Raw genomic sequence first — 21,357 nt, 5'->3', positions numbered from 1 at the left:
ATGACGAGCAGGAATCTTCCTCTCCTTTCCTCTCTGATCTGCAACAGCATTTTTTGGTCTGCATCACATGTAAACCATGAATTACCTGCCCCCTTTGTTTTGTTTGCTACAGCTTCAGAAAAGCTCCCTGTAAATCACCCTAATTAAGTTGCTATCGCTGTTCACACTGTTAACCCTAAAAATAAACTGTTTAACGAGTTTATTTGCGAACATCAGAGAATTGCAATCCAGCAAACACAAGCAAAGGGAAAACAATTAGGCAACTCAGAGAACAACGGGGAGAAACACCTTTTTATAGAGGAAAAGCGGGCTTTGGGCGGGGCTGCAATAAGCAAAGCGTCCATTGGGGTAAACTGGGAGTTTGAAGTATACTGGCTCCTCATTGGCTGGGTTGTGACTGTCTCCCATTGGCTGGGCCGTTCCTGGGTAAGGAGAAAACCTTCCCTCCTCCCGCCGGAATAGTCAAGTACAGGCTTGTTCCTGCGGGGAATGCAAGGTACTGTCTCTTCCTGTTGGGGTCTGCAAGTGGCAGGGTGCCAGAGCCCGGAACCCAATGCTGAGCTTTAGCTCAGGACCCTGAAATCAAGACCTGAGCTAAGATCAAGAGTCAGTCACTTAACTGACTGAGCCACCCAGGTGCCCCTTCTCAACTCCATTTTATTTATTTGTTTGTTTGTTTGTTTATGAGAGAGAGCATGAGCAGGGGAGGGGGCAGAGGGAGAGAGAGAGTGAATCCAGGCAGGATCCGCCCTCAGTGCAGAGCCTGACGCAGGGCTCAGTACCACCACCCTGGGATCATGACCTGAGCCGAAATCAAGAAGTCAGTTAACTGGTTGAGCCACCCAGGAGCCCGGATAGACTTCCTTAATACACGTCCAGTAGAGCCCTTGATTTAAGTGTCTGTCTCCCCTGGTAATCGCGAGCTGGGGCAAGAGAGGGCTTATGTCATGTTCTTCCTTCAACCTACCAGCCAGCAGGGGCTTGGCAGGGAGAGACCCTGAGGGGTAAAGACTGGAGCCCCATTTTATTTTATTTTATTATATATACATATATATATTTAATGTTTATTCATTTTTGAGAGGGAGAGTGAGTGAGCAGGGGAGGGGCAGAAAGAGAGGGAGACACAGAATCTGAAGCAGGTTCCAGGCTCTGAGCTGTCAGCACCGAGCCCGACGCAGGACTTGAACTCACAAACCCTGAGATCATGAGCTGAGCCAAAGTCAGACACTGAAGGGACTGAGTCACCCAGGCACCCCTGGAGCACAATTTTAAACCAAGCCTGCTGTCCACAGAAGACTTTCAGTGTACCTCCAAATGTGTTTTCCCAGTTGGAAATACTGTCATTTGTTTTTTAAGTCATACTGGGAGTCTCAAAAAAAAAAAAAAAAAAAAGAAACAGAGAAAAAAAGAAAGAAAAAGAAAATCCATAGCAGGGATTCATACATCTTTTTAGGTAACAGGACTAAATAGTAAATATTTTAAACTTTGTGAGCCATGTGGCCTCTGTTGCCACTCCTGGCCCCTCCCCTCCTATCTCTGAAGCAGCTACGAGCCAGTACATAAAGAAGTGAGTGGAACTGTGTTCCTATAAAACTTTATTTACAGGCACCGAAATTGGAATTTCATGTAATTTTATGTACCACAAAACTTGTACTCTTGATTTTCTCATTTAAAAATGTATAACCCAGGGGCACCTGGGTGGCTCATTTGGTTAAGCAACCACCTCTTGATTTTGGCTCAGGTGGTGATCTCACAGTTCATGGGTTCAAGCCCAGCATAAGGCTCTTTGCTGATGGCAGGGAGCCTGCTTGGGATTCTCTCCCTCTCTGTCTCTTCCCTTCCTCCACTTGTGCTCTCTCTCTCTCTCTCAAAATAAATAAAGCTTCAGAAAAACGTAGAACACATTCTTAGCCCACTGGCTGTACAAAACATACAGTTACCTGAATTTGGCATATGGGGATATAGCTGGAGGACCCCTGGCACTAAAGGTTTTTTTTTTTCCCTACTTCTAAGAAGACTTGGGGGAAGTCATTTTTCCAAGAACCGGTAAAATTAGAATTGCCATATTTGGCGAGTTAAAATACAGAAATTCGACCTGTTTCTGTGTTGAAATTCAATCTCAGATAAACAAGGGTAATATTTTTTAGTGTAAGTATGTCCCATGCAATATTTATGTATTTTATCTGGCTCCCCTGCTTAACAGAGTATTGGTCGTATTCTCTGGGTATGAGGCTACCAATCCCACCCTCTCGTCCCACCACCTGTCACCTCCAACACCACTGTGCTGGTGCCTACCTCCCACGTGGAGACCACTCTCAGCGCACAGCTGTGCGTGTGGGGGGAGGGGCGGGGGAGGACACACAGACACTACCTGTCAATCACTGTGGAGGAGGGGCTCTTCTGGGCAGGAAATAGGGCCTGAAAGGGAGCAGGAGGAAGCTTCCTTGCCCCACCCAGGACCCCCCACCCCCCCACACCGGTGCATGTGTGCAAGATGACCCAGTCCTGTGGGCCAAACATACTGGCCCGCAGAGGCACTGTGTAAAGATGATGCCTGTCTTGCGGTGGCAAACATGGCCGCGGGCTGGTGGAACCCTAGAGGGTGACCCTTCCCTTGGGAGTCCCCAGGAACTGGGGTGTGTGCAAGCAGGGGTGTGTCCATTTATGGCACTCTGGGCTTCTTTCCTTGTTTGCCCCAGCTTCTCTGAGTATTTTTTGTAATGTTTATTTATTTTTGAGAGAGAGAGAGAGAGAAAACACGAGTGGGGGAGGGGAAGAAAGAGAGGGAGGCACAGAATCTGAAGCGGCTTCACGCACAGAGCCGGAAGTGGGGCTCCAACCCACGAGCCCTGAGATCATGACCTGAGCTGGAGTCGGATGCTCAACCAACTTAGCCACCCGGGTACCCATTTTCTGAGTATTTGTAAATAATAGTAAATTAAAAGTACTCCATCCTTGTCTCAGTAAGATTCCTAAAGGCAAAGAAGGGCTTTGTGTGCCTCCTGAGTCTACTGAAAGCAGGAGAGATGTGTCCATTAGGAATGCCCATCCAAGTAGGGCAGTGAGGAATGATGGGGGCTGGAGGAAGTGCGCACCGTGGGGACAAAAATTTCCAGGACAGAGTAGAGGCTGCCTGAATGTCCCCATCATGAGACAGCCCCGTTTCCCCCTTTGGAAGGTGTGATTCTAGTTTGTACCTGTCTACCACCCCTTCCTGATTTGGTTCATTAATCCCAATGCTTCTCTCCTGAAAGCCTGCTTCTTCCAAGAAGCCCCCCAGCACCCCCTCCAGTCTTCAGTGTGTTTGTCTTCTAAACTCCTTAGTGCTTAATGTCATCCTCGTTTGGGGATGAATCCTGCACTAACTCACGACCTTTCCTGAGCTGAACGGTTACTGATGTTTTCTTTGGTGAAATATTTTACACATTTGTCCTGTTTTCTGAGCACCGGATACATGCTTTATAGTGTTCTGAAGTCACATTTGGTTAGGGGTGTTCTGACCCTTCAAGTCATAGTAGCCAACTGTGACAATAACCATATACAGTAATCAACTTGAAGCAACATTTATGAAAGTAGTATAGAAATGTATAATTATTTCTTTTGCCATTTTAGACTTACAGGTCATTTTAAAATAATTTGTGCTAATAATTGCAATCAGTAGGCTCAGTCTAATTGTTGGCATCCAGTAACACAGTCATCCTCACTCTCTAGCTTCTTGGCTAGAAGATTCTAGAATAGAAGATTCCTTCTTGAATTAGACAAATTTTTGTTTTTATACCAGATTTCTAAAACTTACTGTAGTTTTCTTCCATTTGCCGGGAAAGGAGAAACCTGACAAGGCCTTCTTTGGGGGAAAACAACAATAACAATAACACAAAGTTTGCTAAAGCACATAATAACTGATCTATGTGTCTACTAAAGGTTTCAATTTTTAAACTTTGAATCAGCCACAAAATAATTCATTTTACTATTCTCAACGGCTTCTGCCTCCTGAAATGGCCCGTGGTAAAAATCCAAGCATACTTACATTGTTATTTATCTTGGCAGTATTTGCACTCTGAATCTATCTGTTTATCTTCTTTTTATTTTGGTAGCAAACTCACAAATTGGCCAGAGAGTGGCCATTGAACCCCATGGGAGATGTATCTGAGCACCTTTGTTGATATACATTTTAACTTCCGATTCATTTGAAACTCTTAAGTGAAAAGTTATTTCAAGATTTGTGATTACTGTTTCCTCTGGTCTTTTAAATCTGTGATGGCAGAAGGCACAGGAAAACCCTTGCAAGAGCCTCCATTTACCAGAGCAGTAGCTGTATAAGAAAGTACTTAAATAGACAGTAATTTCAGGGGGATTATTAACATGAAAAAGTAGGGGCACCTGGGTGTCTCAGTCGGTTAAGCATCTAACTATTGATTTCAGCTCAGGTAATGATCTCACAGGTTGTGAGTTTGAGCCCCGACTCAGGCTCTGTGCTGATAATGCACAGCCTGCTTGGGATTGTCTCTGCCTCTCTCTGTGCCACTCCCCAACTTATATGTGTGCACGCTCACTCTCTCTCTCTCTCTCTGTCTCTCTCTCTTGAAATAAATTTTTAAAAAGTTTTTTTAATTTGACACTTTTTTTTAATGTTTATTTTTGAGAGAGAGTGGGGGGGGGGGCACAAGCGGGGGAGGGACAGAGAGCGAGGGAGACACAGAATTTGAAGCAGGCTCCAGGCTCTGAACTGTCCGATGCAGGGCTCAAACCCATGAACCATGAGATCATGACCTGTGCCAAAGTTGGACACCACCGACTGAGCCACCAGGCGCCCCTAGACACCTTTGATTTTAAAGTATTTTATTTTTAGGGGCTCCTGGGTAGTTCAGTTGGTTAAGTGTCAAGGTCTTGATTGGCTCAGGTCATGATCTAATGGTTCGTGAGTTGGAGCCCAGCAACAGGCTCCGTGCTGACAGCTCAGAGCCTGGAGCCTGCTTTGGATTCTGTATCCCTCTCTGCCCCTCCCCTGCTCATGTTCTGTCTCTCTCAAAAAAAAAAACAAAAAACAAAAAAAAAAAAAAACAAACATTGAAAATAAATGTAAAGTTTTTTATTTTTTTATTTTATTTTGAGAGAGAGAGAGGGAGAGACAATCCCAAGCAGGCTTCATGCTATCCGCACAGAACCCCTCATGGGGCTTGAACCCATAAACTCTAAGATCATAACCTGAGCTGAAATCACAAGTTGGACACCTAACTGACTGAGCCACCCAGGTGCCCCGGTGTACTGTTTTCTCTCCCCACCAAAATAAATTTTATAAAATAAATTTTTTGGACCTAATATTTTATTTTTTTAAGCTTTTAAAAATTTTTTTATTTTAAATTCTAGTTAGTTAACATACAGTGGAATATTAGTTTCAGGTGTAGAATTTAGTGATTCAGTAATTCTATACAGTCCTTAGTGCTCATCATGATATGTGTACTCTTCAATTCCCATCCAAAATAAATATTTTTAACCAAATTTCTTCTTGACATTTTAAACAATTGATCCTACAAGAAAAACTTACAATGGCAAGCCATTTTTTTTCTTTAGCTTAATATAAAAGGGTCAAGATGCTGCTGACAATTTCGGAACAGCAATTAAGACTGAAAAATCCTCTATAGTTATCTTCAAAATACATTTTTAAATTTCTCTGGATGATGAGTATTTTTTTCTGGATCACTTCATTTGACTATCAGGTTAAGTAATTTTTTTCCCCCACATAACTTAAGCTTTCCCTTCATTTTTTTAAAGATTTTTTTTTTTTTTTAAATTTTAGAGAGAGAAAGAGGTGGCGGGGGAGTGGGGGGGGTAAGGGCAGAGAGAGAGAATCTCAAGCAGGCTCCACACTCAGCCCAAAGCCCGTCTTGGGGCTCCATCCCAGGACCCTGGGATCATGACCAAAGCGGAATTCAAGAGTCAGGCTCTCAACCTACTGAGCCACCCAGGTGCCCCAAGCTTTCCCTTTAAATGTCATAATATTTACATTTTAACAATTTTTCCTGGGGAAAAAAAAAATCAAATATTTATATTCTTTGCTTAAACAAAGAGTAAGGACTAGAACAGGATTTAAATTTGTGTTGATGACCCACAGGGCGTTACTTGGGAAAATCAATCCTTGCATGGTCTTAGAAAATCGGACGCCCGGGGCAGGGTTGGGGGGGGGGGGTGCTCCTGCAAGCAGCAAGCCTCTGCACCGAGTTAACTCAGAGCCCCGCCTCCCGTGTGCTGTCTCCTCCCTCCCATTGGCTCCCACCTGTGCCGCTCTTCCTGCACTACCTTACTGTGTCAGTCTTCCTCGGGGACGGGACGGGTCCCAGATGCTCAGATAAGGTGGGGGGCATTGTGCCTTGTGACAGATGTTAGCTACTCAGAGGTTCCATCACTTAATTCCAAGTTCCAGGCGGGGCTCCTAATTACTGACTTTGTCAGGACCTGTTTACTCAGGAAGAATTAGCAGCCTGTCCAGATCCTAAAACCTGCCTCCTAGTTCCCCTCATGTCCCCTCTGTGCTTCAAGATTCCTCCTGTGGAATTCTGAAACACCTGCTCACACCCGGATCGTGCTTATTCTCTTGCAGGCACCAAACTCAGCCCTTGACGTATGGTAGTCACTGCATCATTACAATTCTCAGATCCTCTCCAATTTCCAGATGAAGAGAGGGAGGCTCAGAGACATTAAGTGGTTCGTTCAAATCACACAGTAATTAGCAGACCCACCATTTTTATTCCCCAAACACCTCAAGGACAAAAACCTTCATCATTCTCCGTTTGCCTATAGGATAGAAGCCAAATTCCTCACTGGCAGGCAAGGTGCCACGCTATCTTTCCAACCTTATCTCCTGCTGGGCTCCAGCTTGACTCCTCTGTTCCAGACTGGCATGCCTGTGCCCTCTCCCCCAACCCACAGGCTCACTCCCCGTGTCCAGCCTTCCATCCGTTGTTCCCACGACCTAGAAGGTCCTGTTTTCTCCTTTGTGCCTGCTCACATCCTGCGTGACTGCAGGCCATGGGGCAGTGTGGTCTTAATGGCAGGCCCCCCTGCATGCCGTGCCTCAGGTTCTATTGCTCTCATTCCTCCTTAGACTCCTGCTCATACCGGTCGCTGGGTCATTGCCCACACACAGATGCACACCAAGGCTTTAGTTCAGGCCAGTAGACTCAGGGCTCCACGCTTGACCCTTGAGCTGAGTATTTTGACTGGTATAGTATCTAGCTTCATATATTTGGTTAGAAGCACCACAGAGAATTTTCCTTCTAATCTATTGTACGAAGACCTCAGGCAAAGACTGCTTCCTGTGGACAAAATGCAAAGTAGATGAAATTTATCATTGGTGCTTTCTAATATAGCTCCCCCTGCTAAATTATACTAACGTGTGGAAGGTTAGACGTGTATGTACCCTGCTTTCTCCCTACTCTTTTTTCTTTCCAATATGGAAATAACAATAACAACAATAATGATAATAATAATAACCCTATTACTGGGAACCAGATACTTTCCTAAGCACTTCATGAGTATTAACTAATTTAGTATTTCTAACAATCCTTTAGGCAGATATTATTATTATCCTCTTATTCTCCTATTACAGATAAACAGACTAAGACACAGAGAGGTTAAGAAACTTGTCTAAGGTCACACAGCTGGGATTCAAAGCTAGGCATTTCATTATGATGCTATACTGCCTCGCTCATAAAATAATGTATTTTTTTTTCTGATGGTGAAAGTAATGCCTCCTAAGCATTTATAAAAATCAGATAGTAAAGTGTAAGCACCACTGAGCTATAGTAGTTAGAAAGCAAAACACATAATAATTTTTTGTGAAATGAGCTTAGTTTCTGAATTATTATTTTTTTCAGTGTTTATTCTTGAGAGAGAGAGAGAGAGATCATGAGTGGGGAAAGGGCAGAGAGAGAGAGAGGGAGACACAGAATCTGAAACAGGCTCCAGGCTCTGAGCTGTCAGCACAGAGCTCAGCTCTCAAGAACCGTGAGATCATGATCTGAGCCGAAGTCTGACGCCTAATTGACTGAGCCACCCAGGTGCCCCTAGTTTCTGAATTCTAATGCTAGAGTGCTGGCAAATTGGGGTTGACCACGGGACTGAGGCTGCACCAGCTCAGCCCAAACCTGGATGTCAGCTCTTACCATACAGTCATGGAAAAGAGACAGAATGGAGGGTTCCAGAATCTGGATGGACTTTGCAAAATTATAAAATAAAAACAAACTATAAGATTATCACCCATAATCCTGTAACCCAGGGAGAACTAAATAGCCTATCAAACAGATATAAATCCACATTAGTTTCTATTTCAGAAATGGAGCCACATTGTATATCATGGTGTTTTTTGTTTGTTGCCTTTCAGCTCAAAATTATAAACAGCTTCATTGAGCTATAATTTATATACATAAAATTCTCTTGTTTTAGTCATACCGATAATTTTAATAAATTTGCAAAACTTTGCAACCATTACCACAATACTATTTTATTTTTTAAATGTTTTATTCATTTTTGAGAGAGACAAAGAGAGTGAGAGAGCAAGCAGGGGAGGGGCAGAGAGAGAGGGAGACACAGAATCCAAAGCAGGCTCCAGGCTCTGAATTGTCAGCACAGAGCCGGACGCGGGGCTCGAACCCACGAACCGCGAGATCATGACCTGAGCCGAAGTCGGATGCTTAACCTACCAAGCCACCCAGGCGCCTCTACCACAAAGCAATTTTAGACCATTGCATCACCCCCGAAAGACCCCTTATACCCGTTTGCACTTCCTTTTCATCCCTCCCCCAGCTCCTGGTGAATGCTCGTCTATCTTCTCTATATTGATTTGCCTCTTCTGGACATTTGATATAAATGGGAACATACGATATGTGGTATTTTGAATCTTTTCCTTAGCATGTTTTCAAGGTTCATTCTTGCTTCAGCATGTATCACTATTGTCATCCCTTTTGATGCCTGGATAATATTCCATTGTATGCATATACCATATTTTGTTTATCCATTCATGTGTTGATGAATTGGGATTCTTTACAATGAATAATGCTGCTGTGGATATTCACATCCGGGGATTTGTTTGGACTCATATTTTCACGTCTCTGCGGTAGATATCTAGGGGCAAAATCATTTGGTCACATGGTAAAGCTTTCCAAAATGGCTATGCCATTTTACATTCCCACCAGCACTATATCAGAATTCTGGTTTCCCTACATCCTACCCAGTACTTGCTACTGTCCATGTTTTCGACCACAGCCATCTTCGTGGGTGTGAGGTGATACCTCGCTGTTGTTTTGATTTGCATTTCCCTGGTGACTAACGATACCAAGCATCTTTCCATGTGCTTCCTGGCCATTCGAATAGTTTCTTCGGTGAAATGTCCAATCAAAATGTTGCCCATTCTTCGACTGGGTGTCTCTTTATTATTGAATCTCAAGAGTTTGTTTTTTTTTTTTATGTATCCTAGATACAAGTCCTTTATTAGGTATGATTTCCAAGTATTTTCTCCCAGTCTGTGGCTTTTCAGTTTCTTAGAGGCACAAAGATTTTTGAAGTTTGATAAAGTCAGTTTAGCTTTTTTTTTTTTTTTTTTTTTGGCTCTTATCACTTGTGATTTGGTGTCATATCTAAGAAGTCTTTGCCTAACCCTGCCACGTTTTAGAACAGGCTTCCCCACCTCCACTGCTCATCAGTATGTCTTCACCATGTTTCTACCTCAGTACATAGAGATCTGCATCATCAGCCTTCATAGATCTGGTTTCTGGAAAGAGGGGCGGGAAGAAAGGAGACAAGAAGGCCAGGCCACTCGGAATATCCAGAGCCACTCGGCTCATCCTCGGGCGCTCCCTACTTTCCTTTTGGATCATCTTGCGCCTGGTACCTCCTCTGTGGTTTGTGAATAAAAACTTTATTAGGCCGTTAGCTTCATCACATTTTATGAGTTAGCACCTTGGTCGCACAGAGTCCTAGCCTCAACGTTTCTGTAGCCTTAAACCCCTCCATCACAGATCCCAGGGATGGGCGGCTCCCCTGTAACATGGGATTTGACAGTCACTGCTTCCAGCATTTACTCCATTCTCTAAAACTGGATTGGCCTTTGGGAATAATTCTGCTCTAGCTAATGTATTAAAGTATAAATGTATGGAAAAAGATAAATAAATGGTACCTAACAGCAATTGGCCTGTGTGTTTTAATGGCAGTATTCCTCCACAAACTGGTGGTGATCACGTAACAGGTTCCAGAACGAGATGATTGGTTGCATCCTGGCCTCCGTCCGGAATAGAGCTTCACTGACTCGATGGGTAGAGTATGAGGGATTATGTAAAGCTAGAAGCTTCTTTAGAAAATAATTTGCAAGCAGAGAACACTAATGGAGAATGTGAAAAATGCTCATTTGCTAAGTGAGGGTAATCAGATAACCACCTCAATGAAAAGCCAAGTAGGGTGGGTTCCATCCTTTGCAGACCTAACCCCCCCCCCCCATGGGGGCCCAGAGTTTGGAACCTGAGAACTAATACTGGAGAAAACAAGGAGAGTGGGGGGAGGGCAATGTTAGGGCAGCCCCCTGGCTGGACAATGGCTGTTGTGGGGTTAGGGAGGTGTCACCAAGTAAACAGGTAGGTAAAGGACCAACAACAGTCCTCCATGCTGGGTGGAAACTCTATGAGGCTGAGAAATGCAGAGGGAGGTCATTCAAAGTCCTCTAAGACACAGCGTTAGGTTTTTTAACTTTTGGTTTTCACAAGGCAAACAATACCAAACCACTGCAGGGGCCAGCTGATGTTTTCATGGAATATACTGGAATACTAAGAAAACAGGGAGACCCCTGGGAGCTACTGCAGATCCAGACAAGGGAAGGGCTGGTGTTCCAGGGACACGTGGGTGTGTAGGAAGAAATGATCTGCGGGCCTTGGGAAGGGATTTGCTGTACCTGTGAACAGAGAGGAAACACACATGGGTGGGGTGGGGGTGGGGAGAAGGCTGTAAGATGACTGACGGTTTTTAGAGGGATAATTACAGTGAATGCACAGATCTTAAGTGTGGGATGACTTTTGAGAAATATCTACATCTGTTAAGCACACCCCACCCCCATCGAGGTTTTTTTAAAGGCTGAATTTCACGTGCCTGCAGATCCTATGTGAAGCTGCCTCAAGGCAAGAAGCTGTATGCCCCCAAAGTGAGAAGCGACAAGAGCTGGAGCTATAGATTTGAAAGTTATCTGGAGCCAGCAGGTGGAAATCCTGTGAACGAATGAACATAAGTGCACGAAGGGATAACTGGAGAACAGAAAGGCCCAACTTTTGGTGCCATCGAGCCCCACACAGTGAGAGTCTCATTTGCTGATTAAGTGCAGAGACTTCTCTTTTCTCAGGCCTTCAATCTCATACTTCGTTCTCTTAAGTGAGACAGAAGGCGCTTTCCTTTCCGAGTTGGCTTCTGCCAACCTCTGCCTTACCCAACTAACTTGGAGAATGGGGGAAGGGAGCGAGAGAACCCCGCCGGGTGGTCTCCATCTCCTCCAAGCAGCTTGCACGACCAGGATGCACAACTACGCCCTCGCCCTGGGGAGCTGAGCTTCCTGCTGGTGCAGCGCGCTTTCGCACCTGGGCGGGCACAGAGATCGCAGGATCCCCGCGGCTCTGCATCTCTGGCTGCACTTGCAGCCACCCTGCAGCAGTGCCCTCGGCGTCTGCAGCCAGTGCAAGCTAGCTCGCGGCCGGAACGCTAGGGCCAGAGTTGGGGGGCGGTGGGCGTGGCTGCATTCCCTCTCGCCTTCTCCCGCCCAGGCAGTCCCGGGAACGTTCTGAAAAGTATCTAAAAGTTGGGCGCCGCGCGCGCGCGCCAAAAAAAAAAAAAAAAAAAAAAAAAAAGGCACAACCTCCTCCCTCCCCACTCCCGCCAGTCTGAGCGTTGTGTGGCTCGACCTCGCCACTCCCGCTGCACCTCCGGCTGCGGCGCGCACGCTTTCTGCGCCTTCCGCTCCCGAGCCTCGCCGTCGGCTGGGCTCTTTCCTTGCAGCCGGCTCCAGACCAGAGAGGAGTCCAGAGGGTCCTAGCACTTCTCTTTGGGGCACCATGCCCAACGACGAAGCATTCAGCAAGCCTTCGGCACCGTCGGAGGCCGGGGCACCCCCGCAGGGCAAGACGGGGGGCTTCGGCAAAGCGGCAGGACCGCAGCTAACTAGCACCGGTGGTGCGGGCGCCGGGGGCAGCGGCGGCGGCGGCTCGGGCTCGGGCTCCGGCTCCGGGTCGTCGGGCATGGGCTCCGGGGGCAAGAAGTCCCCGCGGCTGCCCAAGTGCGCGCGATGCAGGAACCACGGCTACGCGTCGCCGCTGAAGGGCCACAAGCGCTTCTGCATGTGGCGGGACTGCCAGTGCAAGAAGTGCAACCTGATCGCCGAGAGACAGCGCGTGATGGCCGCGCAGGTGAGTGCGGGCGTCCAGGAACAGGGGGATCAGCCCCGAGCTTAAAGTCCCTCGAACGAGGCGGGCGCCACGCGGTCCAGGGGTTCTGGAGGGAGGCCGTGGGGCTCGCTGACGGCCGCGGGGGCCCAGGCCTCCCAGCTACGCGACGCGCCACACCACCCTTGGACGACCGGGAGTCGTCTCCGATCCGGCCCGCGGAGGGGGGAGGTGCGGGCTTTGCCCGAGGCCCCGGGATCCCTGATCTCGCCCTTAAGTAGAGTTGCGGGGTTCGCCCCTTTGGGGGTCCGCCCCTTTGGGGGTCCCCAGGATCTCAGCCCTTTTTCAGAGCAGAGAGTTGCTGGGTTTGCGCCGTTCGGAGTCTCGGGATCCCCGACCCCGCCCTCTAGCAGACAGTTGAGGGGTTCGCCTCTTCGGGCGTTCCCAGAATCCATCCCTAGGATGGCTGATCCTTTCCAAGCAGTACGTTTCAGGGCTCGCTCTGTCCCGGAGTCCCTGGATCCCTGACCCCGTCCTCCAGGAGAGTTGCGGGGTTCGCGCCTTCGGGGGTCCCCAGAATTCCTTGGATCTCTGATGGTTTTCTTGGAGCACAGAGGTGCAGGGTTCGCCTCTTGGGGGGTCACCAGCATTCCCAGGATCTCTGATCCCGCTTTCAGAGCAGAGAGTGTTGGGCGGCCAACCCGCCCGCGGTCCCGAGGATCTCCGAGCTCGCTGTTTGAGCGCAGAGTTGGGGAACCCACCCCGCTCCGGAGGCCCTAGGATCCCCGCCCCCGAGCAGAGACTAGCTCTCACTTTGGGGAGGGTGCTGGAGGGCTCCCGCTCGGCAGACTGCGGGGGGCGGAGGGGGGGGCAGCACGGAGGTCACAGCGGCCGCCGCTCTTTCGTGTACCGCGCGGGTGGCGAGATCCTTCTGGAAAAGTCGCTGCGGCGCGCGTGGTCCCCGCGCACCTCCAGGCGCCCTTCCCAAGCTCGCCGCCCGCGGGTCCGCGCCACGCGCATCAGCCATTTTGAGCCGCGGAAATTTTACTAGCGTTTCAACTTTTGCCGCCTGGACCTGGCCTACTCAGGTCCAAGTTCCTTTGAGTCTGTTTTAAAGCACTCTTAAGGATATTTGAAAATCAGCTCAGGGGAGAAAATGGCAAGGGTTTAAGGGTAGATCTGTAGTTGTTTTTTTTTTTTTTCTAAAGCATCCCAAGCAGGACAGTTTAGCGTCTTCAACGGAAATAGCGTCCTTGGTATCCGAAAGGATTTTTAGGGGAGAATAATATACATTCTTTCCAGCTAAAATTTGTTTCATCCTTTTAAGACCGTTTATTTAAGATTAAAAGATACCAAAGAAATGTTTACTAACGATGCGCTACTTTTGACTGGGATCGTGTAGATATCCTCCGTGGAGAAGAACTCCTATAAGCGATTTAACAAGACGGTGCTTTTTATATCCGTCTGAATTTTGCAAATGTCTCTCAAATTGGTTGCATGTTGCCTTCACGGGTCGCGAATGGACACGCAGGTTATTTTCCTTCGTTTCCTTATGGGTTTTTAGCTTAGTCTGGAGTGGGTGAAGAGAGAACACTGATGGAGGGTTAAAATGCATCCCCGTGAGCTTACTGAGAAAGACTTAGGGGCATTGAAGTTATGTTTGTAGGTAGAAAAATATTCTGAACATTTAGTTGTTAGCTTAAATATTTAGTGTGGAGAGTATGCTTGAGAGGGGAATTGTCCTCAAAATATAATTAAAAATCTGTATTGAAATAGGGCCATTCATTTTGAATAAGCTTTCTTATTAAAAGGGGCACCAACTTGGAAAAAGCCTGTTTGCTTATGTTAAAAACAAAAAACGACGCAGGGTTACTGTTATAATATGAAACTTCAGCATTTTCTGCACCAGAAAGCTTGCACTGTGCTACATGAAATCCTTTAAAATTTCCCATAACGGCCATTCTTTTCGTTCTGAGTGTGTGAAATTGAACTTAAATATGACCTTCAAGTGGTAGTGTTTTAATCAATTGCCCCACCTTTCTGGATTAAATAACATTTCTTTAAGATCTTTGAGAGGTCTTCTCTGTCCCTCTCCTGCTCGCCTTCTCTCTCCCTCCCTCTCAAAATAAATAACTTCAAAAAGTAAGTAAAATATTTGAGAGGTCTTTATAAGAGTGTCCTTAGTTTATGGCGTATATAATAAACACCCTGTGCATTTTGTGCACGCGTGGGATTTGTGTAAATTGGGGTATAAGCATGCATTGACGTATTTCAGAGATCTGTGGGTATTTTTTTGCTGTTGTTGCTGCTGTTTCCGTGAAATCTTTCATATTCTGTTTCTAAACTTAGTTATTAATGGAGAATCCAAGACTTAAGGTTCGTCGTTTTATCTTGATTATTTAAGGATTTTGTTTTGTAAGTCGAGGATTCTTGTTGTGAGTGAAATTATTTTCAAGTTAATCAGTTTGCTAAATGTGGACTACAGTTTTCCTAAAACAATATATAAATCGTAACTGTGTTTCTGGTTAACCATTTTGATTTCGACTTTGGGCTTATAGTTGGGCCGCTGAGGTAGAGATATTTTACTTTCTCATTTCGCTCTTACCAATAGTCCAGTTTCAACAGAAATACTCCTCTTTTGTTACGTGTAGGAGGCAAAAGTACTTTACTTCTATTTGCTTTACACTTTTCCCCCGAACCTTTAACAATGTTATTTAAAAGCAGATAAATTGAAGAGGGACCGTGAGGAGTCTCTCTCCTAGGTTAGGTCCCTTACACCCTCACTTCTGGCTCCTTCCTTCCAGCCTGTCCTCTGCCTTTCTTTCCCCCTGCAGCCTCTCCCTTCCCTTCCTTTCCCCAGGGACCTCAACACGGTGTTCCAGCCCCTTCCTCCCATTTTGGCTCTGCGTGCTCCTCCATTCCAGAGATCAGGGCCCTGTGGGGTTTCCTGGGCAGCCCCTGCCTTTCCCACCTACCCTGCTCCCCTGTGCTATGTTGTTCTGACCCTTCCTTCTTGCCGGTCCAGGCGTTCCTCATTCTGTCCTTCGAGGCCCTGTTCCAGTACCACTTCTGGCTGATTCTTGCACTCAAAGCCATCTCTGTCTCCAGAGTCCTGCTGTGGGGGTCGATGTGTCCCTGTCCTGTGGTGTTTGCCACATTGTGTGGTGAGTGTGGCTGCCCATGTGCACCTCCTGCTTCTGCTTTTCAACAGTGAGTACCTTGGGATGGTGGACTCCAATCTCACTGAATCTTGCTGGTTGCTGTTCCCAGCATGGCGGCCTTTTATGTGTGGAGAGAAGGAGTGAGTGACCTCACTCTCCTTCCTTCCTGTTCTACCCTCGCTGACTTCTCTTCAGATTGAACAACTCTGCTTGGCTGACTCTACGGGTGTTTCCCCCCCCCCCCCCCCCCCCGCCCCGCCCATCCTCCCTGGCCAGGCTCATTTCCTGCTCCTTTACATAGTCCTAGGTGTAAGGGACAGGCTGTGACCTACCGTGGGCTCTAAACCACCTTCCACTTTGGCTGCACCTCCTAGGTACCGGGGTGGCTTTCTTTTGCAAGGAATGAGAGGATCTTGGGCCTCCGTCCTGAAGCCCCTAAATCAGCACGCCTGGGGGGGACGGGGGCCTGGTGGTTGTGGCGCAGCTGTGCTGTCCAGGTGACGGGGGTGGGGGGGTGCAGGAGGGCTGACCTGCTGCCCTGTGCTTGCAGGTGGCCCTGAGAAGGCAGCAGGCCCAGGAGGAGGAGCTGGGGATCAGCCACCCCATCCCGCTGCCCAGTGCTGCCGAACTGCTTGTCAAGAGAGAGAGCAATGGCAACAACCCGTGCCTGATGACCGAGAGCAGCAGCCCCTCGCAGCCGGGGCCGGCCAGCACCCCCACCACTGCCGCATCAGGTAAGGGGCCTGAGGCGCATGTGGTCGCCTCGCCGGCCGGGACGAAAAAAGGGCCGCGGTCCACGAAAATGGTCTCGGGACTGGCCTGCGCCACGCGTCACATCCAGAACGTAAGCGGTCTCCCTCTGTGGGTCTGTTTTTGGCTGCCTCACGAAGGAGATGGCCAGGAATTCTCGAATTGGAAGTCTGGTAGCTTTGCTTTCCCATTGGCTAATAGCTAAGTCTGAATCTGGACAGAGTCAGACTCACTGGATATCAGAGGGCTGAGATCGGCCCAGAGTTCATCTCAGTCCACCCTCTGTTTTGAGGTCCTCTTGGTGGGAGGTAAAGATCCTTGTGTTCTAGAACCGTAAGTCCCATTTCTCTGGCAAGGACTGCGGTCCATTTGGGGAAAGTGTCTGCAAAGGTCCTGAGGGGTAGGAAGGTTAAGTGACCGGCTGAGTCCACTGAGCCAGAAAGTATCTGACGTGGTCCATGTGCCTCCAGAGCTCATTGTGCTAAACTGGTCTCCAAATGACCTCAGCAATCATGATGGTCTAGAGTTGCACTGTCCAGGATGGACGCCCCTTGCCAGGTGTGGCCATTTAAAGTTAACCTAAGTACAGTGAAATAAGATGAAAACATGAGACCAAAGAAGGTATACAATGAGCGTTAGCGATCATTAGGGAAACGCAAGTCAGAACTATAGTGAAATACCACTTTGCACCCATTAGGTTGGCGGCTCTCAAAAAAAATAAAAATAAAAACAAACAAAACCCCAGAAAATAACAACATTGGCAAGGATGGGAGGAAATTGGATCCTTTGTGCACTCTTCGTGGAAATATAAAATGGTGTAGCTGACATAGAAAACAATATGGCGTTTCTTCCAAACATAGCAAAGAGAATGATCTGTGACTCAGCAACACCTCTTCTGGGTTTGTACCCAAAAGAACTGGAAGCAGGGTCTCGTAGAGACCCCTATACTTGTACACCCACGTTGATAATAGCATTCATAATGTGGAAGCAACCCGTGTGTCCACGGACAGATGAGTGAGTAACAAAAATGTGGTAATGTGGTCTATACATATAGTGGAATGTTATTCACCCTTTAGGAGGAAGGGAATTCTAAACTTTTTTTTTAACCTTTTTTTAATGTTTATTTATTTTTGAGAGAGAGAGAGAGAGAGAGAGAGAGAGAGAGACGTAGTGTGAGCAAGGGAGAGGCAGAGAGAGAGAGGGAGACCCAGAATCTGAAGCAGGCTCCAGGCTCTGAGCTGTCAGCCCAGAGCCAGACGCAGGGCTTGAACCCACGAATTGTGAGATCATGGCCTGAGCCCAAATCAGACACTCAACCCACTGAGACGCCCCAAGAAGAAGGGAATTCTGCCACACACTAAAACATGGATCATCTTGAGAATATTATGCTAAGCGAAATGAGCTGGTCACAAAAAGACGGATACCATATGGTTCTGCTTATATACTTAGAGTATCAAAATCATAGGGACAGAAAGTGGATTGGTGGTTGCCAGGGGCTGGGGGGAGAAGGGAATGGCAAGTTAGTGTTCTGTGGGTGTAGAGCTGCACTTTACAAGACGCGAAGAGTGCTGGAGACAGATGGTGGCAATGGTGGCAACATTACAGAGGTGTTTAATGTCACTGAAGCGTGCATTTAAAAGTGGTTAAGATGGGAGATTTTACGTTACGTGCATTTTACCATTATAAAAAAAAATGCGTTTAAAAACTTAAAACCTTTAGCTCCTCAGTTGCACTACCACACTTCAAGTGCTCAGAAGGCACTTAGAGCTCAGGTTCTAATTATTTAAACTATCAGAAAGTGTACATTTCCATTTTTTGCAGAGTTCCTTTGAATGGCACTGGCCTAGAATGCAGGAGTTCTAGGAAATCCACCAAGATCTGTGAAATCCTGTTGACAAATATTTCTACTGTTGACCCTTAACAACACGGGGGTCAGGAGTACCAACACCCTGCACAGTCAAAAATGCATGTATAACCTTTGGCTTGCCAACAACTTAACTGCTAATAGGCTACTGTTGAGTAGAAGCCTTACCAATGATATAAAACAGTCAATGATATAAAACAGATATTTTGTATGTTATGTGTGTTATATAATATATTTTTATAATGAAGTAAGCTAGAGAGAAGAAATGTTATGAAGAATGTCATAAGGGGGAGAAAATACGTTAAAAGAACTGCTGTATTTATTTTAAAAAATTCACGTGTCAGTGGACCTTTGCAGTTCAAATCTGTGTTGTTTGGTAGTCCACTGTATTACATGCTAAAAACTCATGCCGAAGGGCATCTGGGTGGCTCAGTCAGTTGAGCAACCAACTTTTGATTTCGGCTCAGGTCATGATCCCAGGGTTGTTGGATCGAGCCCCGCACCCAGCTCCATGCTGAGCTTGGAACCTGCTTAAGATTCTGTCTCATTCTCCCTCTGCCCCTCTCCCCAACTCATGTTCTCTCTCTAAAATAAAATAAAAATAAAATAAATAAAAACATATGCTGAGATTCATAGAAGATCTTTAGAGTCCACTAAGGGTCCCTGAAATACAGCCTTGCAGTGTGATTCCTCTTGACTAAGCTTTTCTTGAGTTACTCGGTTTGTTCAGCGGGGCTGAAGTTATTCAGCTGCCTTGCCACTTATTCGCTGTGCAACTTCAAACAAGTCACTTAAGCTCTCTGGGCCTTTTGTTTCCTCATATCAAAAATGGGGGAGGAGGTCTTTGAGGGTTTTGAAGCCTGAGTCCTGACCATTATAAAGAAGGTAAAGGTAAGGGGGCACCAAAGAAAGCCAGTGAGAGATGGAACCCTTGTCTCTGTGCAGCAGGTAGGTGTGCCTGTGTACCTCTCACTGTGAGTATTGCTGCGGGTCTAGGTTCTATAGTTTACAAGGAGAACCGTGTTTTCTTTCTTTGGCTTGGTTTCTCATAATGTAGGCTTACAAAGGGTTTCCAGACTTCCCTTTTGTTAGGAAGGACTGAATACATTTATCAGCAGTGGGATCTTTACACTTTGAGATTATACGCTGTGTTTAAGGTTGATTACCAAATAATACTGGGTCAAGGGCTGGTCTGGTGGATTTCGCTGGAGGGCTGAAATGGGAAAGGGGTGTGTCAGAGGAATAAAGAGGGGAGTAACTCATTTGATTTTCACAAACATCTTCTGAGGTAGGAACTATTCCCCATTACAGCTAAGGAAACCAGTGGTAAGGGAGCTGCCCCAGAAAAAAGCTGAGTTGAACTTGGATTCTGTCCAGGGCTGTAAGGCCTCAAAGCCCATGGATTTTCCATTTTACCTGCCTGTGAAGAGAGGCTGGGGGAACAGTTGCCATGTTTCCTTGTCAAAAGGACCAATCACAATTCGAGGCTGTGGTTTAATCTTCAGAAGGGATTTAGGGCTACCCAAGAAATTAAGAACAACTTAATTAGGGACAGAAGTCCCTGCCATTCACTGTTGTTCTAGAAGGCTGTGGCCACCGATCTTCATGGGGAGGAACAGAGCGAGAGGCCCGTGATGGGTAGATGTCCAAGCAGGGCAGTTTACAGGGCACCACAGGTAAGCCTGGCTTAGCCAGCTGTCCTGCACTCCACCTTGTGGAAGGGATGTCGGAGTTGGATTGTATACCCAAGAGAGGAGCTTTAGAGAAGGATCTCAGGGTTGATGGAGTTCAGCATGACAAAGACGTTCTCGAAGAGTATTTCAGAGTAGCAGCAGGGAAAGTCACAAATAGAAGCAGCAGGGGAGCAAGCTAGAAGGTTCAGGGTCAAGGAGGATATGACCAGATTGTCTTTTTTTGCCTATGGAGCTGGTAGACCTTGGAGTCATTTTGGAGTCTTGGACTCAACACTCAGCAGGAGGGAATGAGGAAGCCAATGTGCTGTGCTCGTGTGCTTGGGAGGCATCGCTCTGGAGGCCCTCTGCCTGTGGGCTCTCCCCTTGTCAGCCCACCTCCATGGGGCAAGAGCCCCAGGTACACGGTCTCACTCCTAGAGCGGGGGGGGGGGGGGGTGGGCAGACAGAGAGAGAGAGAGAGAGAGAGAGAGAGAGAGAGAATCCCAAGCAGGCTCCATGCTGTCAGCTCAGAGCCCAGTGCAGGGCTCAGTCTCAGGAACCTTGAGATCACGACCTGAGCCAAAATCAAGAGTCAGACGCTTAACCGACTGAGCCACCCAGGCACCCCAAGGCTTGCACCAAGGCTCTTGAGTGGAGATTGATAATTTCTGGACTGAGCTAGGATATGAGCAAGAGAAAGACAGAAAAACCAGTAGAGGTGAACTACATAAATATATAGAGGGAGGAACAGAGAGGAAGGGAGGTGGGAGAGAGAGAGAGAACCAAGAGAGATAGACAGACTGAAGAGTGTCCTTCAAGGTTTGTGAAGCACGTGGGGCCCAACTTAAGATAGTTTGCTGCTAACACATAAGTAGAGCTTATATTAAACTTCCAGATTGGGATTTATTTGAAATAACAGTTAACTTCATGCAGTAAAAGGGAAAGAGTACAAAAGCATATTCATTGAAATGGGGTTGTACTTCCAATCCCAACCCTCAAATCCCTTCTGTTTGGCATTCCAGGATTACTGGCTGGACATATAGGCTTATGTGTCTCGTCTTTCGCTTTTGTAGGTCTATTATTCATGTATTTAACTTAATGGGAGTGCATTGTTCCTACTTGAAGTTAGTTTAGTTTTTTTTTTTTCTTAAAACATCTTGGAATTTCTTTTAATGTTTGGTTTTGAGAGTGAGCTCATGCGAGTGAGCGTGGGGGAGGGGCAGAGAGAGAGGAAGGTAGAGGATCCGAAGCAGGCTCCAGCCCCTGTGCCAACAGCAGATAGCCTGAGAAGGGGCTGGAACTCCTGAACCGCGAGATCATGACCTGAGCTAGTCGGAAGCTCAACCGACTGAGCCACCCAGGTGCCCCACAGCTTGGAATTTTTTACTGGGTTAGCCTTCCATCATATAAATGTGAAAGGCTAGAACTTTATTTAGTGAGGGGTGAAAGCTGCCAGTGTGGTCAGGGAATAGTTGCCCTACTCACACGGAGGCATGCTGTTC

General features: G+C 46.9%; 1 protein-coding gene across 2 annotated transcripts in view; it reads left to right on the top strand.

Annotated features, from left to right (window-relative positions):
• The first annotated feature begins 11,908 nt into the window (after positions 1-11,908).
• Positions 11,909-21,357, top strand: part of DMRT1 (doublesex and mab-3 related transcription factor 1) — a 107,718-nt gene continuing 98,269 nt past the window's right edge. For both annotated transcript variants that reach the window (XM_060610129.3, XM_060610128.3), the window contains exons 1-2: positions 11,909-12,431; positions 16,119-16,302. In XM_060610129.3, the coding sequence (XP_060466112.2) occupies positions 12,081-12,431; positions 16,119-16,302 (535 nt within the window). In that variant the 5' untranslated portion in view covers positions 11,909-12,080. The remainder of the gene's footprint in view (positions 12,432-16,118; positions 16,303-21,357) is intronic.

This window comes from Panthera onca, chromosome D4 (genome assembly GCF_046562875.1).
Source record: "Panthera onca isolate mPanOnc1 chromosome D4, mPanOnc1 haplotype 2, whole genome shotgun sequence".
Lineage (NCBI taxonomy): Eukaryota > Metazoa > Chordata > Mammalia > Carnivora > Felidae > Panthera > Panthera onca.
The sequence above is the reverse complement of the archived record's forward strand: the minus strand, read 5'-3'. Positions and strand labels throughout refer to the sequence as shown.